Source organism: Mandrillus leucophaeus, unplaced genomic scaffold (genome assembly GCF_000951045.1).
Source record: "Mandrillus leucophaeus isolate KB7577 unplaced genomic scaffold, Mleu.le_1.0 Scaffold172, whole genome shotgun sequence".
Taxonomy (NCBI): Eukaryota; Metazoa; Chordata; class Mammalia; order Primates; family Cercopithecidae; genus Mandrillus; species Mandrillus leucophaeus.
In genome coordinates this window covers 1297027-1323161 of record NW_012101721.1, presented here as the reverse complement: position 1 = coordinate 1323161, position 26135 = coordinate 1297027, and the positions used below count along the sequence as shown (strand labels likewise).

The 26135-nt window shown below is 48.5% G+C and overlaps 2 protein-coding genes across 7 annotated transcripts in view; one reads left to right on the top strand and one right to left on the bottom strand.

Moving 5' to 3' along the window:
- PPP2R1B (protein phosphatase 2, regulatory subunit A, beta) overlaps positions 1–15764 on the top strand; it is a 48646-nt gene extending 32882 nt beyond the window's left edge. For 3 of the 5 annotated variants that reach the window (XM_011976973.1, XM_011976972.1, XM_011976971.1), the window contains 3 exons: positions 98–240; positions 618–709; positions 1150–3859. In XM_011976973.1, the coding sequence (XP_011832363.1) occupies positions 98–240; positions 618–709; positions 1150–1166 (252 nt within the window). In that variant the 3' untranslated portion in view covers positions 1167–3859. Of the gene's footprint in view, positions 1–97; positions 241–617; positions 710–1149; positions 3860–5167; positions 5290–15612 lie in introns of those variants that run through there. The other 2 variants (XM_011976970.1, XM_011976969.1) reach the window with 1 other exon arrangement.
- The window catches only part of SIK2 (salt-inducible kinase 2), a 125471-nt gene continuing 115090 nt past the window's right edge, over positions 15755–26135 (bottom strand). Inside the window, exons 10-16 of one of the 2 annotated variants that reach the window (XM_011976975.1) lie at positions 23183–23411; positions 21859–22143; positions 21559–21722; positions 20695–20805; positions 19908–19999; positions 18550–19164; positions 15758–17878 (exon numbers count right to left, since the gene is read on the bottom strand). In XM_011976975.1, coding sequence (XP_011832365.1) covers positions 17875–17878; positions 18550–19164; positions 19908–19999; positions 20695–20805; positions 21559–21722; positions 21859–22143; positions 23183–23411 — 1500 coding nt within the window. In that variant the 3' untranslated portion in view covers positions 15758–17874. Of the gene's footprint in view, positions 19165–19907; positions 20000–20694; positions 20806–21558; positions 21723–21858; positions 22144–23182; positions 23412–26135 lie in introns of both variants that reach the window. The other variant, XM_011976974.1, reaches the window with a different exon arrangement.

Below are 26135 nucleotides of genomic sequence, written 5' to 3'. Positions count from 1 at the left end.
AGCTGAGATCCGGCCACTGCACTCCAGCCTGGGCGACAGAGCAAGACTCCATCTCAAAAAAAAAAAAAAAAATGTGCCATCTTATTTATTTTTCTAGGCGCTGTCTGAGGCCTGTGGTCAGGAAATAACCACTAAGCAAATGCTGCCCATCGTATTAAAAATGGCAGGAGACCAAGTAGCAAATGTTCGCTTCAATGTGGCCAAATCTCTACAAAAAATTGGACCAATTCTAGATACCAAGTAAGATTTTAGTGTTTAGTCTTGTTTTAAAAGCGTATTTTAAATTTTACCTTATAATGGGGAGTAATTAGCTAAAATTAACTTCAGGGATTTTCACTTTGCCTAAGATCTGGATTTGCTTAAAGAAAATAATTTAGTAACTGTTTTTGAGGATGTCCACTATGACTTTTATATTTAAGCTCTGTATATGTCACATCATTGTCTGAAACTGATTTTGCTGAGAATTCTTTAGACATTATTTTGTGTATTTGTCAAGTTTATAAATGTTTAAAAATTTTTTTTACTTTAAATTTTACCAATCCATAAACCATATACACCAGAAAGGATTTCTATCGCCCATTAGACTGTCTTTCACAGATAATACTTTTGAATGTCAGTGCTTTACAGGGAGAAGTTAAGCCAGTACTACAGAAGTTAGGTCAAGATGAAGACATGGATGTCAAATACTTTGCACAGGAAGCTATAAGTGGTATGTATTTCCTTCTTTTGCCTTGCAGCGTATGCCTTGGTTAATGGGGATTTATCTCTATTATGTGAGAGGTGTTAAGTGGGTGGGATGATAAGTATTACGGGAAACAGGGAGGGTGGTAAGTTCCTGGAATGCTGGTGTCTCTCTGATTAGAACCCTCTTGGCCCACTGTTTTCTCTTAAGTGAGCAGGCTATTTTTCTTAGTTACATGTAGGACTGGGTAGGAAATATGATTTTCACTGGTAAGAACAGTTTTTCGTTTGGAATTTAACCAATTTTTAAAGTTTCACTTCTGATTAGCCTGGCCGAGTAAAGACAGTAACCACAGTGAGAAGTTGTTAGTTTGATACGTTTGGATCATTGTTATTGTGCTTTATATTCACATAGATCGTTCATGAACTTTCTGTACCACTAACCTGATTTTGTTTGGAATTTTCCAGTTCTTGCATTGGCATAATGAGGAGCAGGAGGGAAAAGACCTTTGCTAAATTCTTATCACAGATTTCTAGTCAATGTGTTCTTAACTGGGTGGAGAAAGAATGGAAAACCTTCAAGATGTCATCCAAGCAAATGGCAACAACTTAGAAGAAATCAAATTTTAGTGACTTGATTCTTTCTAAAGATGAAATGGGATTGTTTTTTACTTGTCTTCTTTGTTAAGTCATTATTTAAGCCATTCTTATTGACCAATTCCTGACACTTGATACTTGATTTTCTCCTAATGCTTTATCCATCACCACCGGGGCTCCTGCATCCTCACTGTGGAATCAGGCCCCAGCCACATAGTGTTCCAGACAAAGCCTGAAAGGGTGTGGACCCAGGCGTGGAGTGGAGTGATTCTCTTGACGTTTACATATATCTCTGTGTCTCTCCATCATTCCAAAGTTAAATGTACATGTTTAGAATAACTTATTTTATAAACTCTTTGGGAGGCATGTTGAGATTTGACCGTAGTGAAAGCCACATTTTCCTGAATTATGATGGTCTGCATCAGTCTCACATGAAAGGGGAATGTGGAAGCTCAGGGTTAATGTAGTGGTTATTTTGGTTTTTATTTGCTCAATTTTGTCTGTAGTCATGTCATTCAGAAACCTGAAGTGTGGCTGCATCTTGCTGCTAATGTGTGATGTTGACACCTAACTGAATTTGAACAGTTCACCACTGTGCCTACATTTAAAAATATTTCTCTCTCTTTTCTGAAAAGCTTTATCTGTAGTGCCTCGTAATAAGCAATATGTCTGTTTCATTGTAAGATTGCAGTTGTGTATTTTGAATGAGTCTGAGAACCACAGGGTTCTCAGATTTCCTGCTCTTTACCTGGCTCTGCTTCCAGCAGTATTAACACCTGGTCCTTGCTGCATTGTGCAGTAGCTTTTCAAACTGCAGTTTTACTCCTAAGTTTTTAGTATAGGTGATGCTGGAGTCTTATTTGAAGTGTTTGCTTTTCTACTTTTACAGTAAAACCTCATTAATTCTGAAATTTAAGATAATGAGTTAAGCTGAAGAGTTTAGTAAGAAGCAAATTAATAGTAAGGAAGCCTATTTGAACTACTAAACAGTTTTAAAGCCCTTTTTAAAAAGCACCCATTTGGGATCATTTGAGGTCACGAGTTTGAGATCAGCCTGACCAACATGGTGAAACCCCGTCTCTAACTAAAAATACAAAAAAGTTAGCTGGGCGTGGTGGCACACACCTGTAGTCCCAGCTACTCAGGAGGCTGAGGCAGGAGAATTGCTTGAACCTGGGAGGCAGAGGTTGCAGTGAGGGAAGATCGCACCCCTGCACTCTAGCCTGGGCCATAGAGCGAGACTCCGTGTCAAAAACAAAACAAAACAAAACAAAAAAACAATTTTTCACATAATCACACTCACCTTGTCTCATGACTTTTAGTTAAGGGGGTTTTCCCATAGTTTATTTTTCTCTCAGTGCATCTTGCTATGCGGTTTGCTTGTTACCCTTTTGGTTTTTGAATTGTTGATTTTGTTCACAACCTCTTTTAAATCTAGCAAGTCCTGTTCTGTTTAGTGAAGGCCCAAAGACTCCTCTAAGACTTTGTGCATTTGTTACATAAAGCCAAGTTTTACGGAATACTTTCAAATTTGTCCTACATGTGAAAAACAGAACAGAAATTGTGAATCAGAGGTTATCTGTCTGCATTTTAAACTGCCAAATTACCTTACAATAAGTTTCTGTTTTATGACTTTGGGCCAAGAATTAAGTATTTTCCTAAGCAAAAATCTTTTTCTGTATTCTCATTTTATTGTCTTATGCTATTATTCTATAAACATTTTAATTTTAGTTTCATGGGCCTTTATTTTTTATTACCTGCAAGTTCTTCTTCCTTGAATTTCAGACTTGAGAGACATTTGTCTTCATGACGCAGATTTGCATTGGACCCTTGCTTTACTCTAGCTGGAAATACCATTGTTCTGGGGACAGACTTTCAAAATGCCCTTGTGTCTCCCCCTGAGGAGCCCTAAGCATTGACTTCTCCACCCTAAAACTGAGAGGGAGAGTGGGCCCTGCTTTCTCAAGCATGGGTCAGGGGGTTCAGCGGGGCCTCTGTCTTTTGTGGTGACCCCTCAGGGGTTTCATTGTTTTCTTCTGAATGAAGCAAAAGATAATTTGCTTTGGCACTCTTTGGAGGAATTGTGCTTTGGCTCATAACTTGGCCATGTTCTCCATGAATTAGTTCTCCTATTTTTTTTTTTAACTACCTTAAACTTAAGGGACAATTTGTGCTATCTTGATTTCACTGGAATATAGGCTTTAGGAGCTCTGTAAGGCTGGTATTTTTGTCTGTTTTATCTTCTGTATTGCCAGTGCCTGGAACAGTATCTGGTGCACATAATAGGTGCTCAATAAAAATGTGTTCAGTGGATGAATTTCTAAAATATCCTCTGATGTGTTGTGTACATGGAACAAATCACCAAAAGAACCAGACTGTGTCTTATTCTCCCATTGACACAAAGATTTTCCTGCTTTCAGGAAACAAGCTTTATGTGGCCCTTCTCTGGTCCCCTGGCTTAGACTACAGTTCTGTGTGGATTTGTCTGGTTGCTTCAAACATGTATTGGTTTTCATCCTTGGCAGCGTACATCAGTTGTTTGATTAGAAAAATGAAGCAGACACACACACATACACACACAAACATATTACCTGTGCCGTACAAATGTCTCAGCAGCAATGGAGTTCACCTTGGTGTTTCTCTACAATTTGTGTGGGGTTTACTCCTCACAGGTTTAAGAGACCAGGTCTTGTTTCTTTCTCTGTGCTGCCAAGAAGATGTGAACCTGAGGATGCATCTTGTTGCATAAGAAGGAAAACAGGTGAATATGTGGTTTCTAATGAGGTCTTGTTGAAATAACGGGCTGCCCTCAGCTCACAGAAATACCACAGCTCGGCCACTGTGATGCAGAGCCCCAGGGGTCTTTGCCCGACTGCTTGTCCTGACTCAATAGTCGGCAGCCTGACCTTTGAGCTGGCTTGCCCAAGCGTTCAGGTTGTTTGCGTAGACCTCTAGGGAAGCAAGCCTGTCCTTCCTGGCCCGGCGGTTAACCTGGTGCACTTTTGTTCCTTTGTTAACCGTTGTGTTGTCACTAAACTGAAAGGCTGGGGCTTGCCCTTAGACGTCACATTGGCTCTGTCCCTGTGGCGACGGCAGGGCAGGGTGGCCAGACAGGTCAGGTGCTTGTCCTGTCCTCTTGCCTTTTACTTAAATTCTTCTGACTTAAAAATGGTGACACTCTTATCGTAAAGCTTCCTTTTTCTCCACTGCTTGGATATGAAACTAGAGGGAGAGGCCCTGTTGCCCAGTGTTCTCCTGGTTTACCAGCTGAGGTGATTGCAGTCTGATGTGATGTAATTGTTTCCCTTTGATTCTCCGGTATTCCTGTTTCCATCCAGTTCCTTACTCCCCTCTTTCCTCTTCCCTCGCACGTCTCCCTCCAGTCCTCTGTACCTAGAATAGTCTCACTGTCCCCTGTTTGCCTCCACGAGCCTGCTGTTTCCAGGAAATTACATAACGTTCAGTTGGGATGGAAATCTTCTGGAGGACGAATAGAGTTTAATTCCTCATTGCGTCGAAAAGCCAAGTCATTTCTGTCTCCAGAGTTGTTCTCTTAAACTGATAGGAGTTCTGAAAGGAGCCAGGTCTTCCCTGTGGTTGGGGCTCTGGAGGCCATCAGTGACCAAGATGTAGGGAACAGCCAGGTGGACACCAAAAGGCCCGATGGGGCAGCGCTTTCCAGGGCCCCGAGGGAAAGGCACCTCAGCACGACCCTGGACTGCTCCAGCCTTCTCTGCCCAGTGCCCCATGGGCAGAGACTGTCGGCTGCTGCTGGACTTCCCAGCTCTGCTGGCACAACTGAGGGCATCCTGGCTGGGAAGCGCAGGTGGGCTTGGGAGGGATGTGCCCTGGTCAGGGATAGTTACAGCGCCACTGTCTGTGTCTCTAGTGGTGGCACAAAGGCTGAGGAAGCTAGATTTTCCTGTGAAGGACAGTGGAGAACCCAGTGTCCCTCGGGCTGACAAGAACCATTTCCCAAGACCCAGAGTGCCTGGAGAGGACACGGGGAAGGTAAGTGCCCTGGAAGCCTGGGGCCAAGTCCTGCCCTCAGGGCTGCGGGCAGCCAGGGTGGCCTGGTCTGCGGGGAGCTGCCGCAGGGTAGGCTGAGAAGCAGCTCCTCTCACTTTGTCCCCAGGGGAAGAGTCCAATATTAAGGGCCGGGAGTAGATTTTTAAAGCCTGTTGCCAGCTTACTTCGTTCTGGGAGTGCTTTCTGAGGGACGGGTTGCCGGTCAGAGCTGTCACTATTGTAGCTTGAGGCCTATCTCCCATCACCTCCCCGTCCGACAGCGAAGCCCATATAGAGGACACTGGTGGGATTTGGTGAAGAATTGCTTGTAAAAAGGGGCTGTTCCCATTTTCCTCACGTAATACAGAAGTGACTTGCCACAATTCCTCAGTTATTTCCATTCAAGATAAAAATAGTTGCAAGTTTCTCTGTAACAGCTCATGTTCTACAAGCCCCACTGGACGCCACTCTGTGTGGAAATGGTGTGAAAAGCCGCATTTCAGCAGTCGTTGCCAGCCACTGCCCCAGGGCCATTCATTAGGAGGGCGATTTGTGACTTACAGATACATTCAGAAAAGGAGAGCAGCAGGGCTTGGCTGCCTCGTGCTGATGCCAGACTGCGTTTAGTTCATGGGGAAAAATCTGACATTCTCACACCCACTCTAGTGGGTTCGCTTGGTGAAAATTCTATGAAGTAACATCAAAAAGGCTGCCTTTTAAGTCACATGGCTTTTCATTTTATGTGAACCGAAACCATGAAAACGTTTTTTCCTGTTGTTGAGGTCCAGAATCGCCTTCGCTCATCTTAGAACGTTCTTGCCTTCCTGAGCGGCTGCACACTTGTCCGTGGGCAGCACCGGTCGTTCCTGCAGTGGCCACACAGTGGGAGGAAGGGCTGGGCGACGACTGTCTGGATGGATTCCCGAGTGGCCAGTCCTTGGAGTCCATGTTCTGTTCACAGAACTGGGCCGCAGGAAGGAGAACTTGGCTGAAGGAGTGGGGGGGTGACAGTTACACATTTTTTAGGCCTAAACCACAGACTTCTTTGGGAAGAAAGGGGTTACATCTTCCTACAAATTCAGAGCCAACTGCTCATGCCATAAATGCGTGGTAAGACCCGATCTGAGCGTGGGTCATTGAGGTGGCCCTCCCATGGCTGACCTGCTCAGCTCTGACGGCCCGAGCTGTGCCTCTGCTAGCTGAGGAGTTACTGAGAATTAACTGTCGTTACTTGAGCCTTGGTCACTGTAGCCCCTTGTCAGGCACTTTAAATCTCATGTCATCCTCACCCACCCTAGGTGGTTAAGTGCTGTCATCATTTTTCAGTCCCTCATGAATCTCCCCCAACCCCTGTCATGTCTATTTGAGAATCTTTCTTTCCAGGAAAGGAGGCCCATTGGTGCTAGGCCTCTGAGGCTTCAGTTCATTTAACTCAGAAAAATCCCCCGCCCCATGACTCAGGGAGCCTTCCATGCATTTGTTTCACTTAAGGAAAATGACCCGAGGGGGAGATGGAGAGGGAATTGGCTGTTGCCAGGCAGAACCCTGTGTGTCAGGGGCCAGCAGCCAAGTGAGTGATCCAGGAAGTCATCCAATTGCAACCAGAAATTGTTCTTAACCCCTCACTGTCTAGGGTGTGTAGTGGACTTGCCAGTCTGTCCGAACGGGGTGAGAGTGAGCGCCTTGCTGTTGAGAGCCCCGGGAACCATCCGTTCTCAGCCACCCTCAGGGCTCTCAGGGAGCCATTGGACATTCCAGGGGCTGGGCCCATCACTTGAAGAGAGAATGGAAGGGGCGAGAGCCAGTCTCCCTTGGTGAAGGGTGCCTCCTTGGCGCCCTTGAAGTCTGTGGAGGTGCCTGTGTGTTGGATGTCACGTGTGTCCCCCAGGCAGGATCTGCCAGGGAGCAGCGTGGGTCACCTCCCACACCGTGCTGCCCGGGGTCCGCGCGGCGGCTTGCTCCCGGACAGGACGCAGGGGGCTCCCCGATGAAGCTGCTGGCAGGCCTTGTCAGGCGAGGGTTAACAGGGGATTTGTTTATTGAATCACGAAGTAGCTGTCACATGATTTTAATCAAAACACCATTTCCCTGACAACAGTGATGTCAGTCTTGTTATTGCAGGAAGGAGCAGCTGTGAGGGACATTCAGTCTCCATGCCGAGTCCAGGTTTGGAGACTAAAATCAAGTGAAGCATCCATAAATAATGGCTACAGACATTGCCTGACTGCGTCCACCCTCCTCTTCCTTTTCTCTGCAGTCAGTCTGTCCTGTACACACACTGACCTGAGGCCAGCGCCTGTGCCGCGTCTCAGCTAACACCATCTTCGGCCTTCCATGCCCCTTCTACTCTTGTTTCTGGTTTTTCCTGCCTGCCTTATTTTCCCCAAACTCAGAGAGTCCCTTGGGCCCTGAGGGTCTCTGACTTGGGCCTTTTGACCTGTGTCTCTTCTCTGGATCGAATTAGCTCCTGCTGGTGAAGCAGGCTGTTCTGGGCCTGAGGCTGGAGCCATTCTGCAGCTCAGGAACCTTGCTTGTCCTAGAGCCAGCCTCTAGCATCGGGGGAGGCTGCGTGTCCCTGTCCCTCCCAGAGAGTTAGGCTGGCAGGGCCTTCGCGCTGCCCTGGGGGTCTCAAGGGCAGCTCTGAGGAGCTCCGCTGGGGGTGCCCGAAGAGGAGGAGCTCCTTAAGGGCCAACCTCTTGGCCAGCAGATTGGTTCTCCTGAACCCAGAAAGACTACAGGAGGTGTGAGTCCAGTCAAACTGAGGACTGATGACAAAGCCCAAAGCCCAGGGATGCTGGATCCCATCCCCAGTGGCCTCCAGCTAAGGGAGTTGGACCTTGAAGTCCATGGGGAAGTCAGACACAGGCCGGTGACAGGGCCCACGGGAGCAGGTCCTTAGGCTGACCTCCTGTCAGTGCCCTCTCCACTGTGGGGCCTGGGGACTGAGCCATCTGCACAAAAAGACCCCAGGCCTTCCAAGTCTCCACACTGGAGGTTGACCTGAAAGTTGGAGATAAAAAAGTCCTACCTGTGACAGAGATTCTCAGGGATGTTCTTATGTTTGTGGTACCCATAGCTGATGCCGCCTAGAACTCATTTCCCAAAATTCAGAAATTCTGGGGCAGAGTTCCCAGTTCTTAGCCTGGAGCAGATGCTCAGAACAGCGCAACCATACTTAAGTCGGTGAAGACAGAGCTCACAGGCAAGAAACAGCCATTTTCTGTACCTAGTGTTGGGGCAGGCAAGAGTTAAAGACAAGCAGAGTGGAACTCTGTGACAGCCCTCCAGGGGAGTGGGGTCTGCCGGGCAGTGCCATGCCAGGCTGCCTTTGCCCCTCGCAGTAAACCCAGGGGTGAAGCCAGCCAGCCTGTGCTCGAAGTTACCACTGGAGACACCAGCCTTTACAATGATTTGCCTGGGTTAGTGGCAGGGCTGAGAGGGCGCCAGGGGCTGAGGCCTCTGTCAGAGGTTCTTTGCTGCCTCCCGGACTGTCCCTGCCTGGAGGGTGGCCAGGTGACGGCTCCCGGGCTGGGTGGGAGCTGGGCCCTGCTCTCCCAGGCTTGCTCCGTGCCCAGCCCTCCTTGCCTGGCCCTCTCATCCCTGGTTCCCTCCCACTGCCTGCCTGCCCTTTGGCCCTCATTTTGCTGGCACAGGGGAGCTGCTAAGCATTCGGGCTCTGTAGTGACTGGAAGGCAGTTCTGGCGGATCCCAGACGGAAGAGACAGGCAAGGCTGTGCACTCTGGGCGCTGTGTGTGGCTCACTTGGAGGAAAGGCCTTGGTGGGCTTTTCCTCCATTCCATTGTGTCCCACCCCCAACTATGTGGGTGGCCCTGGGGTGACAGTGAACAGACTCCTCAGGGTCCAAGTTGTCAGTCAGCCCCACTTTGGGCATCTCACTTTTGGGGGGTGAGGAGCTGGAGCCAGAGCAGTGCCAGCCGACTTGAGGAGAGAGTGACTCAGTTCTCCCTTTCAGAAGCGCAATCCTTAATGCCTCATTTTCCTCTGGGCCCACATTTTCTGAACTTTCTGCTCATCCAGCTTCTGGGGGCTCGGCTCCCGGGAAAGTCCGCTTCCCGTGCTGCTGCTCCCTCCTGTCTCCTCCCTCCCAGACACTGTGCTGGCTGCTGGCTTCGGGGCTCAGCCCGGCTCATGCTTTCCCTGGGCTTGGAATCTCTCTCTGCCAATTTCAGAGCAGCTCTGAGTCAGTCCACCCTAGGAAATCCCCCCAGAAACGGACAAAGGGAGGCAGCAGCAGGAAGGCTTGCTGGAAAGAACAGTGGCAGAGGCACCTGGCAAGCTCTCTGCCCTGCCTGCCCTTGGTTTGGCCTGAGTGATTTGTGGGCACAGCTTCATACCTAGGGGGGGGCAGGTGTGCCAGTGGCACCTGTGTCTGAGGGAGGGCCCAGCCCCTTCCCTTCGCTTCAGTCAGGACCCACATCTGCCTCCTAAGGGACGTTGTCCAGGATGATTCCTGGTGATAATCCATCGCTCAAGGGCTGCTCAGCTTTTGAAACCACTGGCGGGGCTGAAATGAGGCCTCGCAGAGCCCTCAGCCCCCCGGGCAAAGCAGCCGTGTTCTGTGCAGGTGACATTTCCTTTGTAGCCACGTAGCGCCCAGGATTTAGTGCACAACGCCCAGAAGTTCCTCCCATGGTGCCCATGGGCTGCTAGCGAGCAGGAGGCTCCCTGTCACCTGGATCCACCCAGGGAGGGATTAGAACCCCTCAGCAGGGAGGGTCCCTGTGAACTTTGTTTGTTTTTTGAGACGAAGTCTTGCCCTCTTGCTCAGGCTGGAGTGCAATGGTGCAAACTCGGCTCACTGCAAATTCCGCCTCCCAGGTTCAAGCGATTCTCCTGCCTCAGTCTACAGAGTAGCTGGGATTACAGGCGCCCACCACCACGCCCGGCTAATTTTTGTATTTTTAGTGGAGACGGGGTTTCACCATGTTGGCCAGGCTGGTCTTGAACTCTTGACTTCAGGTGATCCACCTGCCTCTGCCTCCCAAAGTGTTGGAATTACAGGCCTGAGCCACAGCGCCTGGCCAAGAACTTTAACTCTGAGAGAGCAGAGGCCGGGCAAGGGGTTCCTAACTTTGGTCCCTGGTTGGGAGGGGGCTTCAGGGGGCCCAGGAACCAACTCCTGTCCTGAAATTCTGTCTGAAGTTCTGGGTCTGTGTACATGCTCTTTGGGAAGAGTCCATAGCTTGCATGTCAAGGGGATCGGTGAGCCCTCAATTTAAGATCTAGTGGGGGAGAAAGCAGCTGCTTGCCAGGAGCACAACCTTGGGTCCTGTTCCCACCTCTCCTGCGTCATGATGAAGGACTTGGGAAATGCAAGCACTGCTGGCCAGTTCCATCCACCGGGCAGAGACCCTGGGTTTGGGGTGCGGGCCTCCCTGCCGCTCTCCTTCCCCACCCTGCTGGAGCCTTCGACTCACAAAGGCCGCAGAACTGAAGGGTGTCCTGGGGAGTGCGGGGCTGGGGCCTGGCTGGCCACTGGTCTGTTATTTTGCCTGCGTCCTGGGGCACTGGAGTTGTTTCTGGCAACACAGAATAAGAATGACGGAGAAATTTGGTGGGAAAGGGAAAACATTGTTACTGAAATTTAGTGCTTTCCTTAAAAAAGAAATGAAACTCAGCAATACTGAAATTTTGGGTAGCCAAGGGGTAACCGCCAGTGTAAGGCGGAACTGAGCTATTGTCAGCAGTCGGACAGCAGTGGACGTCGGTGGAGGGGGCGCCGCTCCTTCCAGCCTCTGCCAGTGTGGGCCCTGCCGACTGCACCTTCCCAATGCTACCCAGAGGCCAGCGGCTCACCCCACAGGGAGGGAACTGTCTTGGTTCTATAGCATGGGCTCAATTGGAATGGTTTGAGTGAAACTAAATTTCAGTCGAGATCCTGCTGCCAGCAAGCTGGACATAACAGTGGCCTTTCACTCAGGGCCTGGCACTGAAACAGGTCCAGGACGCAGGAGAGCAGCTTGGCACATGGTGTCTCCAGCACCCTGAGGGCGCGGAGCTGGGCCTCAAAAGGGTGCCCGCCCCTGTGAGGGAGTGCACTGTGTGAGCGCGCGTGCAGTGTCGAGGCCTTTGGCAGACCCCAGAGAAGATGTGACATCGTGACTAAATAGCAGTGTCTTTTGCCTGGCAGCTCGCAGCACCTCCCCTCCCATTTCCAGTCCCTGCCCTGCAGCTGCCTGTCCTCGGAGAGCCCCCTGCATCTGCCTCCCCTTCTCCTACCGTGGCACGAGGTGCTTGCCCAGACTACCTGGGCCAATGGGCTTTGCCCTGGGACTCTGCGAATCGAGGAGCAGTAATTAAGCAGTGCCCAGCGGGGCCCTGTCCTTGTGCAGGCTGCGGTTAGCAGTGCTTCCGTCAGCGATCTGCAGCGGCTAACGTGTACTCAGGCGATTCAGAGCAAGGTATTATTTACCCTGCTGACGTCAATGAGAACATATTATCCACTGTCCTTTTCTGCAGCCTGAAATGAGCACCAGAACTCAGAGAACACAGCCACCTTCCCTACTCTAAAAATTCCACCCAAGGCCCGATGAGGCAAAAGCCCTATCGCATTGACCTGACACTCACACCGCCCGGGCTCTTAGAAAACAAGTTGTTTTTATTTTAATTCAGGAGGGTTGGAAACATAAAAACGGTACATTTTCCTTGCAGAAAATTACCCCATTTAAATTACCATTTGGTACAAAGATTATTTATTATACTGCATTTTAGGCAATTTTCTAACATTGAGTGACAAGTTATACTTTTGATTTTTTTTTCAAATTGGAGCTATTATGATTTGCACTCATAATACCAAAGCTATTGAACTCACCAATTTTTTCTTAGTAATTAAAAAAAAAGCACACCGAAAAAAATAACTACAGTTGGATTAACTTTATCAAAAGTAACTCTTTCAGACCAAACATCCAGCGAAACCACCCGCCTCCCTTCAGATATAAGCAAATACTCTTGCCCTTTCTACAAAGTGCAAATATCTCTGTATCCCTTTTATTTCTCAAACTGCAGTCCCCGAAGTGAAGCAAACCTTTCTCTCCGCTTCTTTCCCCTTCAGAGATTTTGGTGAAGGCAGGTTTCTCTTACCACCCATGGTGGAAAGGCCTCACCACTTGAATTTCCTTGACTCAGCAAATCTTCAGCAGACAGACACCACAGAGCCAGCAGCAGCCCGTTATCTGCACTGGGGAATGCGACATTATTCCGTCTGGGGTCATATGTTTCCAGGATGTTGTTTTGTACTTCTATTTTTAAAGCTCCCCTCTACCCACCCACTTTGCCTCTGAAAAGACAGAGTATTAAGTCAAAGTCTGTTATTACTTTTTTAATGCTAAAAGTAATAAGCACTTCTATTTGATGGGGCTTGACTGTAAGGAAATGTCACGCCCCTCGAGACAAAGGCTGAGTTCATGACGGTTCCTGGGGTGGAATCTGCTGGCCTGCAGTGGTGGCCTGATGCCATGCAGTGCGGCCCCTTGGCAACTGAGTAGGGGGGTGTCCTGTAGGAAACTGCTGTATTGTAACTTGGAAAAACTAGGCGTCTTTGAGGTGAGCCTAAACTCCTGCAGTTAACTGGATGCTGAAAGGCAGGTGGGTCTGCGAGGTCTTTGTCTCCCTCAGCCTGGTTCAGTGCACGGCCACCTGGACAGCTGCACTGTCACCTGAAAGCAGCCTCTGCCCCAAAGCCAGGCGGCTGTCGAGTGGAGAATAAGGTTGTGGGAACAATGTCACAGTCACCCTGTGCTTGACCAAAATGGGGGCTTTGTTTATACAGCTGTTTGCTTAAGAAAAGAGTCAGATGCTACTGAAGAAAGAGAGGGGAAAGAGAGGGCTTCTTCCAGAGCAAGCAGCCCGAGAATCAAAACCAGAAGCCAGTCAGCCCAAGCGCTTGTCCCAGCTCCTCCTATCACCAGCTGTGATCTCAGAGAAGTCACAAACTTCCGAGAGCTTTGCTTTCTTCAGCTGTGAAAAATAAGGACAGTATCTCCCCAGCTAATTTCATAGAATTGTTGTGAGGATGAGAAGAGAGTACTTGTGAAAGTGCTTGGTAAAACTAATGTACAAATAGAAGCTATTGCTCCCTTGTGGGCGGGCGAGCGCAGTATCTGGGCAGAACCCATCAAAGCTCTCCCTGGGTGGCTCTGTGGGCAGTGCTGCCTGGTGCTCTATCTGTGCCCCAGTGTGTGCCCGAGTCTGCTGATAGGTTGAAACTTGCCTGGAGAAGATGTGGACGTAAGGTGGGGGTGCACCTAGGATGGCTGCTAGTCTTTTAGAATCAGCCAGGCTACCTTAATTAGGACAAAAAGGGTAAAATAAGAATGTGAGAGGCTACTGGGAGGTGAGAGGCTCCACTGCCTTCGTTCACTCACCACCAAGGGCCAGGCAAGGACTCTGACATTACTGGTGCTTCAGACCATGCTGTGGAACCTGTCAGAAGGGAGACAGAAACTTTAAGAAAATCTTTTTGTCCAGTTTAGAAACAAAGGCAGATGATACTGCTCTAGTCTTTTTTTTTGAGGTGGAGTCTCACTCTGTCGCCCAGGCTGGAGTGCAGTGGCGTGATCTCGGCTCACTGCAAGCTCCACCTCCCAGGTTCATGCCATTCTCTTGCCGCAGCCTCCCGAGTAGCTGGGACTACAGGCGCCCGCCACCGCACCCGGCAAATTTTTTTGTATTTTAGTAGAGACAGAGTTTCACCTACTACTACTAATCTACTTCATCTACTACTGCGCCCGGCCGATACTGCTCTTGTCTTTCGTACATCGCTCTGAAGATAAGTTCCATAAAAAAATTCCAGGTCGGGTGCGGTGACTCACGCTTGTAATCCCCTCACTTCGGGAGGTCAAGGTGGGTGGATCACCTGAGGTCAGGAGTTCCAGACCAGCCTGGACATGGTGAAACCCCATCTCTACTAAAAACACACAAACTAGCTGGATGCGGTGGCACACACCTGTAGTCCCAGCTACTTGGGAGGCTGAGGCAGGAGAATTGCTTGAACCCACGAGGTGGAGGTTGCGGTGAGCTGAAATCACACCACTGCGCTCTAGCCTGGGCAACAGAGCAAGACTCTGTCTCAAAAAAAAAAAAAAAAAAAAAAAATTCCAGAAGCAACAAAATGATCAAAGATCCCTGCCTGTACAATGACTCCAACTTACGAGCCTCCCTGTTCTCCAATTTTCACCTTTGATGTTTAGGCACAAAGAGACCGAGTGGCTCGGTGGCTTCCCAGGAGGCAGCAGAGGCAAGCCAGGTTAGGAGTTCAAGTGTAGCAGGTCATCCCCAGCACGGGGGTCAGCCATGGTTCACAGGGACCGACTCTGTGAAATGACACACTGCATATTGTCTCTACAGGAGGTCAAATGGGAAAAAGCTATCTGGAGTGTGAATTTTCTTTAAACCAATAGGGAGCTTAAGTGTGACTGTTGATACAGGTTTTAAAATGTAATACAAACATATTTATGAACCTGGGGCTTGATTAGAGGCTGGCGGACCCCAAAGGGGAGTGCCGCTCACTCACCCTGTCCTTGCATCCTCACCCGCCTGCATGTCTCCGGAGGCTGTTTGGTGCCTACACGCCTGGGACCCTGACCAACTGTGACTCCAGGTTGCTGCTTGTCACCTTGCCTTAGTTTCTGGCTGATCACCTGATCACTGGAGCTGGGAATATCCCCCCCGCCGTCTAACCCGTGGGCAGAATTCTGCGAGCGTTTCCCTGCCTTTAGGACTGATGATGACACTCGGTGTGTGGGCGGAGGTGGGGGAGTCGGTCAGTTTCACGATGAGTCCCTTCTGCTGGAGCCTTCGGTCCATGGGAAAGGGTAGGGGGCAGGGGAGAGGCCGATACTCCTACAGGGGGTCCCCCCTTGCTCCCCATCAAAACACAGAACCCCCCATTACTCCAGCGCCAGAGGTGGGAAGGGGCACAAGAGACAAGGGCTGGCTTCAGTCCTGGGCTCCTGTCCGTCCCAGCCTGACTCCAGCACATGGTTTAAACATGGAGAGTTCTTGATATCTGAGGAGGAAAAGGGCCACTGACTTTTTCTTTCCTAGGAGGCAAAAGTGGATGGAGGAGAGAAGGGGTTTGCTCAGATGGGCACGAACAGTCCCTGAGCCCCATCCCCACTCCCCTGCTGGGCCCTGACGCTCTCCCACCCAGGGATTCTCCAGGGGGTTGGCCTCCTTCTGTTCCCAGGGTGGCAGAGGGCAGTGCAGGCAGAGGTGGCGAGGGGGCAGCTGGGATGGTCGGTGTCACTGGGAGTGTGAAAGTGGGCCCCTCTTCCTGTCGGGCTAACATGCTGCTTGCCTTACAGGGACCAGTGTATCCGCTGCATGGAGATACTAGAGACACACTTGCCCAGCTGGAAATTGCAGAGCTGGTGCATTTCTCCCAAAGCAGAGACTAATACCCCGGATTAAAAAAAAAAGAACATAAAAAATAAAGTACCACACATATTGCACTTTTTGCTGAATGAAATTTTTACCTCATGTTTATCTCACCAAAGTCTCTTCAGAGGAGCCTGGTTTACAGGGTGATGAAGCTGATGATGATGATACAGTAGTGTACACACTGCTAATGTGAAACAGACTGGAAAGCAAGTCAGTACTTCAGAGTAGCCCCGGAGAAAAAGAGCGATACTAAGCCTTCTTAGTGTTACATTAGTGTTGATGAAGAGAAAACTGCCTGGAAGCTTCCATGGGTCACTAGTTAGGGACAGAGCAGCACAGGTGACCAGACGGGGCTGAGCAAACACCTGACTGACCAACAGAACCAGTCTCTTCAGCAGCTTACATTGCAGTCAATACAGAGGGTTATGGAATTTATTGATTTCTGCTTGAAATAAACAAGATAAGCAAATAGGAGCTTACAACACAGGTCCCAGCAGGAGGGGTCACGCTCTGCGTCAGGCCGGTGTCCACGCCGCTGCCGTATCTGACGGCTCCTGATAGGCCTGGCTGTCGCGGGGCACAGCTCGATTTCTCTCTGGGTCCTTAACCTTCCAGTAGCCTCTCTGCGGTCCCTCATCGGCTGGCCTGACCATCCTGCCATAGCTCCCAGGTCTCCTGGCTAAGCAGCTCATGGCATTTTTGGGGGGCAGGAGTTTATGTCGACCTGTAACTACACCATTCCTGCAGTTCTGAAATGAGCGGCCCCCATTTTCAATCTGGAAGGCATTTTAATATCACAAATATTGTAGCACTTCTGTAGTATATTTTGGGAAAACGTCTTCCTTCAGTCTAAACAAATCAAGCCCCATTTTATAACTGGCTATTTTGCAAAGACTCAAAACAGATTAGAGATCTTAATGAAATGATCTCTTAAATGAAGTGATGTTCTTTATTTCACGAAATCATCAATCTTAAGCACGAGGGAATAAACAACTCCCAGAGGGAGCTTAATTCATTCTTCCTGGATTTTCACTGTGTTATTAAATCACAAAAATGACAGTCCCCACACTGCCCTTTCCCACTGACACCGAGTCCAACCCCGAGCACAGTGCCTCAGCGAAGTGTCCTGGCACCATGGTGAGCTGGCGACCAGGCAGTCTCTGGCCAGCAACAGAGACTGCTCAAGTTACTGAAGTTGGTAGGAGCTGGGCTCACACGGCCAGAATGGAACACCCTAGACTTTCCACACTTCACCTGCCTGGACACTAACTACAAAGAGGAAAGGCAACTTAAAGGTGTTTTCTAGATGCAGCATCAGTTAGTCCCTCTCTTTGTGCTTTAAGGAAGATGCTTTGTGCTTACACATTCATCTGCTGATGGGACAAGCCATTCTAAAGGGCAGAAATGGTCATCTTTAGAATTAACACTGAATTTGTAACACCTGGATGTTAACTGTCCAAATGACAAATTATTCATCATTTCTAGGGATACAGTTAGCTAGCTGTAACATCTAATTTTTACTTACTTTGATGACTGGATTGTAAGTGTTGGTTAAGTTTTATTAGTAATATAATGTGTTTGGCAGATGATCTGCTTAAATGGTTAACACATCTGTGGTTCTTTGAATATTGCTGTAATACTTGAACATTTCATTACAAGTCAAAACTTTAAGGAAATTAAGAATGCTGATTCCCACATGGTGGAAAACAAACTCTGAAGTGACTTTGGATTTAGCATTGACATAAATGGAAACTGTTGGTTTCTACAGAAAAGAAAGAATTAAAGCATGATCTGGGGGAAAGGCACAGCACTACCACTTCACATGGGACGTAAAAGTTCCTTTTTCGTGTCCTTAAAATCTCTAAGCCCTATATGAAACTGTCCAAATATACAAAGCTCAATAAACTACTAGCAACATATAGTGTAAGGTCAAAGTAGTTATTACATCGGAAAAGAGACAACAGGTACCCTGGAGAGCGACTGCCCCCAAGCCAGCAGTGTCCACGAGAGACTGCAGGAAAAGCCTGTCTTCCCTGGCCCAGGGCTGGTGCTCTTGATGCGTTCTTGAGTTTCTTGCCCCCTGTCTCCACGGTGGCGGGTCTCCTGTCAGTTCCACGTGTGACACCTTTGGAGTCCTGAGTATATTCTGACACTCGGCAACCCAGGGCACCTTCTGAAGGGGTATGTCACCTGCTCCCGAATGGAGATGAAGGTGGTCTCTGGGGTCAGTACCAGCTGTTATTTAGTGGCCCCTGAAACAGAGCTCACGCCCCACTGCTTTGTGATGGCCTTGGGGGACAACTTGCATCAGCAGCTAAGAACTTAGGATTCAATGACAAAGCACAGCTTTCCTTTATTTCCTGTGCATCTGATTTCCTGATGTCGTCTTGATTTGCCTTGTAGCCATATGTGGTGGCTCGGCTTCAGTGAAAAATATATTGCCTTTTTTTCCCCATATATATGCAATAGCACACACCTTTTCTGCTTTCACCAAGGTTGCCCTTGATAATAAAAGGATGTAATCCTGCATAAGACCTGGGTCTGAATGTCTTCTTAGGAACACATTTGTCAGTGCCACCCTCGAGAGCTTGCTCCACTCGACCCAAGGGCAGAAGCCTCAGCTACAACTATGTTCCAGCGCTTGCCACAGGCAACTCTGTGGTGGGGCAGGACCAGGAGGAAGCAACATCCACCCCAGCCAGGCCCTCTGATTCCAGTTGGGTGACTCGATTTCTCCCGTCAGGGAGAGGGCAAGAAAATAAGCTTTAAATTTAAAAGGCTGGAATAACAATAGGAACATACACTCTTCCTTCACCTGACCCACCCAATTCCTGTGCTGAGACTAATTCACCAGGACATACCCGTTGTGTTGTGGATCCACAGCGTCTAGCATTTCACAATCAAAGAGTCCAGGCAGCTCGGAGAGGGCTAGTGGGTCGTAGCTGGAGGGGGCCTCTTGCAGTCCTGGGTTTCTGGGACAGTCTGGCCCCGTCAGGTCACTCTGCTGGGCTCCATCCACAGGATGCTGACAGGGAGCGGGATAGTCTGACGCAGGGGAAGCAGCGCGCGGCAGCTCACAAGTCTGGTAGGAGAACTGTAAGGGGGCTGCGGCAGCTCCTGGCTGTCGTGGTGGTGGAGGTGGTGGTGGCGGTGGCGGCTGCTGCTGCTGTAGCTGCGTGGGCAGAGGAGGAGCAGCTCGGGGGCCGGAAGTGGAGGGCAGGGGCTGAAGCTGCATCTCCTGGTACTGGCTGAGGAAAGGGCTGTATTGCATCTGCTCAGAGGAAGGCTCCAGGACCGGGCTCAGGGGCTGGGTCAGGCTGAACGGTGGGGCCTGCTGAGAAGGCGGTGCAGTCTCCTGGCGGGGAAGGGGCAGCTGCTGACTTGGCTGTGGGTAGGAGCTCTCTGCTATCTGCATCTGATTAAAATATGCCTGCAGTTGAGATTGCTTCTGGAGAAAGAGTCGCTTCTGCTGGAGCCTAAATTGGTAGTATCAAAGGAAAGAATTTTAAATCTTCTCAAGTGATGGCAATTTTAATGTAAATGCAATACCAGTCAGTAGCTTCAGTCCTCTACTTGAGTCTCTCTTTCTCATGTCAGCAAAAACAAGTGGGACTGGGGACCGATTGTGTTGGGTTCCCTTCAACCTAATCTCGTTTTTTGCCCCCCAGTTCTGATGATCCTTCAGTGCTAATGTGAGCAGGAATGCATTTTCTCTAACTCCGAGTTTTCCTCTTTATACAATGAGAGGATATTTCCCTTATGAAGAGGCTGGAAGAGGAGAGAGTCACACCTTGGCCTCTGCAGGTGTCTGCAGTTGATGGATTGATTAAGGTAGCTCTACCTTGGCCAAGCTGTTTCTACTAGTGAGGCCAGTGGGCACACATGCTAGTAAGGGAGGACGGAAGGCTCCTGTGCCGCCTACCCCACCTCCATGCTTTGGGCAACCGACTGTGAAAGCTTGGAGCTAGTCATACCCAAAAGAGGAAACGCTAGAAGAAAAGGAAAACAAAGTACGCTGTAGGGCTGCCAGTGCCTGACAGGACCATCCTCCATGGATACTGAGATATCCTCTTAGTAATCATGCTCAGAGGGCCTGTGGCACATGCAGAAAACCTATTTTCCTAGTAATGGCAAATGTGAGAGGGAAAGGATAACACATTCAGTGTTCTCAAGGCTTCCAGAAAGGAAGCAACTTCTTTGGCCAAAGCCCCCTCCTCACCTGTGTTCCTGCAGCTGCTGCTCAAGGCTCCGTGGTGGTTCTTTGCAATAAAGCTGACAGGTGTTCTGTGCCTTTGACAGAAGGCTGGGCTTCTGGAAGAGCAGAAAAACAACACGAGCATGACAATGTGCTAGGATGCAGTCATCAGATGTGCTTCTGCCTTCAGGATGAATCCAACTGTATCCTACAGAATCCACATGGGTTGAAGGGACTGACATTTGCTCCCAGAGACCCTGAAAGAGCATCGGGCCAGCAGGCCTGGCCCATCTCTGACCTCACCTACTTCCGTTTTCCACTCCATTTCCCAAAGTCCACTAGGACTGTGAGCTCATGGACGTTAAGAAGTAATGAGAAAGGTGGAGTTAGATCTCCACCGCTGAATGAATGAGTCGTCCTTTCCGGGATCGGTGCTTCATCACTTTTTAAGATTTTTATGCACCAACATGGAAAGTCCATGTAGACATTCTGCAGACTTAAGATTTTCATTTTATTTATTACTCATTAAGAGGAGTACAGTTAGAAAGAAAGAAGCCAGGTCTCCTGTTCCTGCCCCTCAGTGACATATCCTTTTGTGAGGCCTGAGGACAAAGCTTTTCCCACCACCAACACAGAGCATAAGGCTGAAACTGAACACCTTTGTAGAAACTGCAAGGACAGAGCCAAAGCTACTTGCCTATAAGGAATCAAGCGGCTACCCTAAATAAATGCCAGGCAAAACACGTTTCTGCTTTGCAGAAGGACACAGTCCGGATGAGCAGAGTGAGGTGGACTCGCAAGAAGGACCCACCTGGAGCCTGTGCTGCAGGTACTGGGTCTCCAGGCTCTGCCGTGGGGACAGCTGGGGATGCACGCTGGCAGGGAGAGTGGAGACGCTTTCCTGCGGTGGAGAAACTTCCTCCTGAGGAGCAAGGGGGTGGAAACAATTTTCACCAATTCCCCATGGGGAAAAACAACTCAGTTCTTAGCTGAAGCACCTTTGCAAATGTCCAGAAGGAATTCCAACTCCATTGAGACTTACTAATACGCAAAGCTTTTACGGACCCAGTAGGCTGAGGGCTCCTTACTCTTTAGAACATTTATGCATGTGTTATCTCTAGTTAACAACTACCTAGTCAGTACTAGAGCAAAGGCTCTGGGTGTCGCCAGGAGGCCATGGCCTTCACGTGGGCCTTGAACTATAATCCTCTTGGGTGCACTGAAAATAGGCTCAAAAAAAAAATCGGATAAGTAGCAGTATTTATTGTATTTTTAGTATAAATAATCTACTTGTAATATTTACTAAAGTGATACCACATCAAAAGTAGTGGTGAGAAGCTTCTCATTTGGGTGCAGTTCATTATTCTTCATTTGTGCATGTGTGGCGGAGGAAGGGGAGTTCAAGGGTGACTGTTAAGAGGTCACTCATCTATTCTCTGCCCTGTGAGCCAAAAACAGCTTAAGAGTCTCCAGGCCTCCATCTGGTATTGATCACTTGGAAGCAGTGTGGATGGGTTGAACCCATCAGTGGCAGGTGGCAGCAACAAGGCAAAGAAGCTGTGGGTTTTCCCAAAGAACCTGTTTGCTCCAGGACTGAAGGAAATCCTCTAAGTGAAAACGACCATCTTCAGGACCAACTCACACAGTCACTGAGGGAAGGGCCCAAGGTACCCACCTGAGGGCAGCTGCTAGTAAGGTCCTGGAGCTGAGGAGCCGCCGGCGCCAGGTTAGGGTCCGCCTCTGGTCCTATTTGTTCATACAGCAACTGCACTTTGTTCAACTCTAGAATTCCTTTGGTTCTAGCCAGATTCTGAAGATGTTGTCTAAATGCTACAATTCCTGAAAGAAAGCACCAAGACCACACAGTTTAACTAAAATACGAGGCCTTTCGGTGACCACAGGTGATCACACTAACATGGCAAGAAACCGCCCTCCTATGACGCGAGTTTCAAAAGGCAGAGGAGGAAGCGCTCACCCTGGGTGAGGGAGGTATCCGATGCTCTGCGGCCCTCTCTGAAGCTCACTGGAGACCTGTTGTGGACCTCTCGTTTCTGGGAGCTCAGAGCCTGCATGGCTGGGTTGGTAGGTCTCAGGCTTATGAAGGGAGATGTCATGCGGGGTGAGGGCTGATTGGCTAACATGATGTCCTTAAGGGAAGGGTTGTCCTCCAGAAAGTTCAGGTCCCTCTGAACAGACCCCATATCATACTCCGAGTCCACACTGTCAAGGGAGGGGCTGTCATTCATGGAGAAAATTTTCCCTTTAAGAGAAAACAGAACAGATAAAACCAACAGCAATAGCATCTTCTTGGAACATAGGGTACAAAGCATAACCAGCTTGAGACTTGACAGCTACCATGTCCTTAATCTCCAATCAAAACATCTTTTCAGAGGTTTACTTTTTACTGGCCAATTTAGTCATCTTCAAGTTTAGTGGGGAAAACACTCCAGAAATGGCATCTGTAAGACCACAGCCACTCCAAAAGACTGTAAGACCACAGCCGCTCCAAAAGACTGTAAGACCACAGCCACTCCAAAAGACTGTAAGACCACAGCCGCTCCAAAAGACTGTAAGACCACAGCCGCTCCAAAAGACTGTAAGACCACAGCCGCTCCAAAAGACTGTGAGACCACAGCCGCTCCAAAAGACTAAGATCACAGCCGCTCCAAAAGACTGTGAGACCACAGCCGCTCCAAAAGACTAAGATCACAGCCGCTCCAAAAGACTGTGAGACCACAGCCACTCCAAAAGACTAAGATCACAGCCGCTCCAAAAGACTGTGAGACCACAGCCGCTCCAAAAGACTGTGAGACCACAGCCGCTCCAAAAGACTGTGAGACCACAGCCACTCCAAAAGACTGTAAGACCACAGCCGCTCCAAAAGACTGTAAGACCACAGCCACTCCAAAAGACTGTAAGATCACAGCCACTCCAAAAGACTGTGAGACCACAGCCGCTCCAAAAGACTGTGAGACCACAGCCACTCCAAAAGACTGTAAGATCACAGCCGCTCCAAAAGACTGTGAGACCACAGCCACTCCAAAAGAGCCAGAGTCCCTGATGAATCATGTGGCACCCAGATGAATCCTGGGGACTACGGGAGCCAACTCTGAGACATTTCAATTCACCTTTGATAGCTGCTGCCAGGCTGCATCTGCGATGCCTGCTGAATCTGCTCCATAAAGGAATAAGCTATCGATTCAATTTTAGGAGTTGGCTGGCATCATGACCACTTGTTGGCGATTGGAGTATGAGATGATGCCATGAAGACTTAAGCTAGTGTCGCTCCTCTACCGTACCTGCTCCAGGCATCACGACCAGTTGATTGGTCACTTCTGACAGAGTGTGCCGTCTCTGCCCGCTGCGTGTGGACTGAAATGCCTCAAAGGCATGAGCGGGGTCTTCCTCAGCCTCTCCTTCTGTCTCCAGCCCTTCGTCAATGGAGGTCTCCATCATGTTGCTGGGCAGTGACTGGCATCCCTTCCGCACCAGGACAGGAGGCACAGGGTCAAGCAGACAGCCATTGACCTAAACGCCAGGGGAGAGAGGAAACTCAGTTTCTGCACTGCTGAGACAGAAAAATCCACAAAGGAAAACATGTCAAGACTTGTGGCAAATAGAAATTAAGTAAAATATTTAAACATGCACATATTTATTATGAATGACAACACATAGATTAGATACACATCTAGATGTGTATAAGAGACAGTAACTATACAGTGTGTAGTATAATGAATTTTCCTTTGTTCTTTCTCTATCATATAAACATGCACATATTTATTATGAATGACAACACATAGATTAGAAGTGAAGGCAAGTCAACTGCAGGACTCAGAGAGAGACAGAAGCCCGTGATGACCTGAACTGGCACTGCTGCCCAGGTTTCTCTGAGTCATCATTATTACAATAAACAACTTTTTTAGTGGTTTCCAGAAGAACAGGGGTATATTAGTTTGAGGCCTACCGGTTATTTTTTTTTTAAATAAGGGAAATGAAGAGGGGGAAGATGAGTTTTTTTTTTTTTTAAACGACATGGCTCACTGCTAAAAAAAAAAAGGGGGGGGGTAGTCACCTTTTCAACCATAAACATACTGGAAGGTTTTAGGAAGACTTTTATGTTCATAATTTAAGTACCTGCCCGTTTGTTCTAGTCTTTAATTGGTTCTATGTGCCTGAGGAATGGAAAGTAAGAATTCTATATAGACAGACTGATACCACAAAAAGGATTGAAAAAAATTCAAATGGCAGACAGCCAAAGCCTTCCATTGTAGAACAACAAATGGCTCACTGGCCCAAAATTCCAGCAAAGGCTAATAAGCCCCAGGGCACTGAATTCTGTCTCCTGCAGCAACATATACATTATGGATGGTTCCTATCCCACAGGGGTGAGCGCCGCACAGCTCCCTGCAAGCACTGGCCCTTCCCGTGCAGTTGCCACACAAACTGCCCAATGGCAGGCAGAACAGCACACCGGCGGCAGGGTGGGAGTGGGGGGGTTTGTGGTTGCAAGTTCTGGCTGGAAAGGCCCCTGTGAGGAGGTAATTATTTACCTCATTACCTTAACTATTCCCCCGTGGAAATCAATCTATTTTCTCCTATGAATAGCTGCTCAGGAACAGCCAGTAATAAGACGCTTCGTTCTGAGCAGTACTTTCACCTGGAAAACACTGGGTAGAGCTGCTGTTTCCTTTGGAAGCAGGAGAAGCTCATGTATGTGAGAGGTGGCGTGGGGTTTCCCTTTGCCAGACACACAGGAAACTTTCCTCTTACGGCAGCCAATCTGAAGGCGCGGCGAGGCCCTTTATTTGGAGAAGGAGACTCGGGTGACTCAGATCTTTGTTTGCTGCCGGGAGGGGAAGGTTATTCCATAAAATCCATTCTGGGCTGTAGCCCTCACTCGGGTAAGGTGGCTAATGCATTACAGGGTTTTAAAGTGATGAGTGGTCATTTAAGAGGAAGAGTGGCAAATGCTTCCTTTCCACATTGGCCAACCTTCCCCATGGCAACAGAAAGCAAAACTCTGAAACCTGGCCAGCAACTCTTACTCTCTCCTTGGTCCTTCCCCAGATAAACTTTCCTTTCTGACTAAACTTAATAGTTTCCTTGCAAGAAAGAATGGCTGTTTGAGAACTTATATTCATACCTCTAAGCTCCTTAACTCTCTACTAATACAATTTTCTAAAACTAGCCAAGAATGGTTTAGAAATGAATAAGGTAACAGAGAAAAGAAGATCATTAAGTAATTATCTATTGAGCATCCTTATACTTACGGCCGCCGTCAAAAGACATTTCTTATAGGATAAGCCATACAAGTAGGCTCTTTTTTTTTTTCTTCAATTTTTAAGTTCCAGGGTCCATGTGCAGGATGTGCAGGTTTGTTACATGGTAAGCGTGTGCTATGGTGGTTTGCTGCACCTATCAACCCATCACCTAGGTATTAAGCCCCGCATGCATCAGCTATTCTTCCTGATGTTGTCCCTCTCCCTACCCCCCAATAGACCCCAGTGTGTGTTGTTCCCCTCATGTGTCCATTCTACTCCTACTTATAAGTGAGAACATGTGGTGTTTGGTTTTCTGTTCAGCTGAGGATAATGGCTTCCAGCTCCATTCATGTCCCTGCAAAGGACATGTTCTCAACCCTTTCTATGGCTGCGTAGTATTGGTGTACATGTACCACATTTTCTTTATCCAGTCTATCACTGATGGGTATTTGGGTTAATTCCGTGTCTTTGCTGTTGTGAATAGTGCTGCAATGAACAGACTCGTGCATGTATCTTTATAATAGAATGATTTATAATCCTTTAGGTATATACCCAGTAATGGGATTGCTGGGTCAAATGGTATTTCTGCTTCTAGATCCTTGAGGAATCGCCACATTGTCTTCCACAATGGCTGAACTAATTTACACCCCCACCAACAGTGTAAAAGTGTTCCTTTCTCTCCGCAACCAGGTCAGTATCTGTTGTTCCTAACTTTTTAATAATTGCCATTCTGACTGGCATGAGATAGTATCTCATTGTGGGTTTGATTTGCATTTCTCTAATGATCAGTGATGCTGAGCTTTTTTTCATATGTTTGTTGGCTGCATGAGTGTCTTCTTTTCAGAAGTGTCTGTTCTTGTCCTTTGCCCACTTTTTAATGTTTTTTTTTCCTTGTAAATTTGTTTAAGTTCCTTATAGACTGGATATTAGACCTTTGTCAGATGGATAGATTGCAAAAATGTTCTCTCATTCTGTGGGTTGTCTGTTCAGT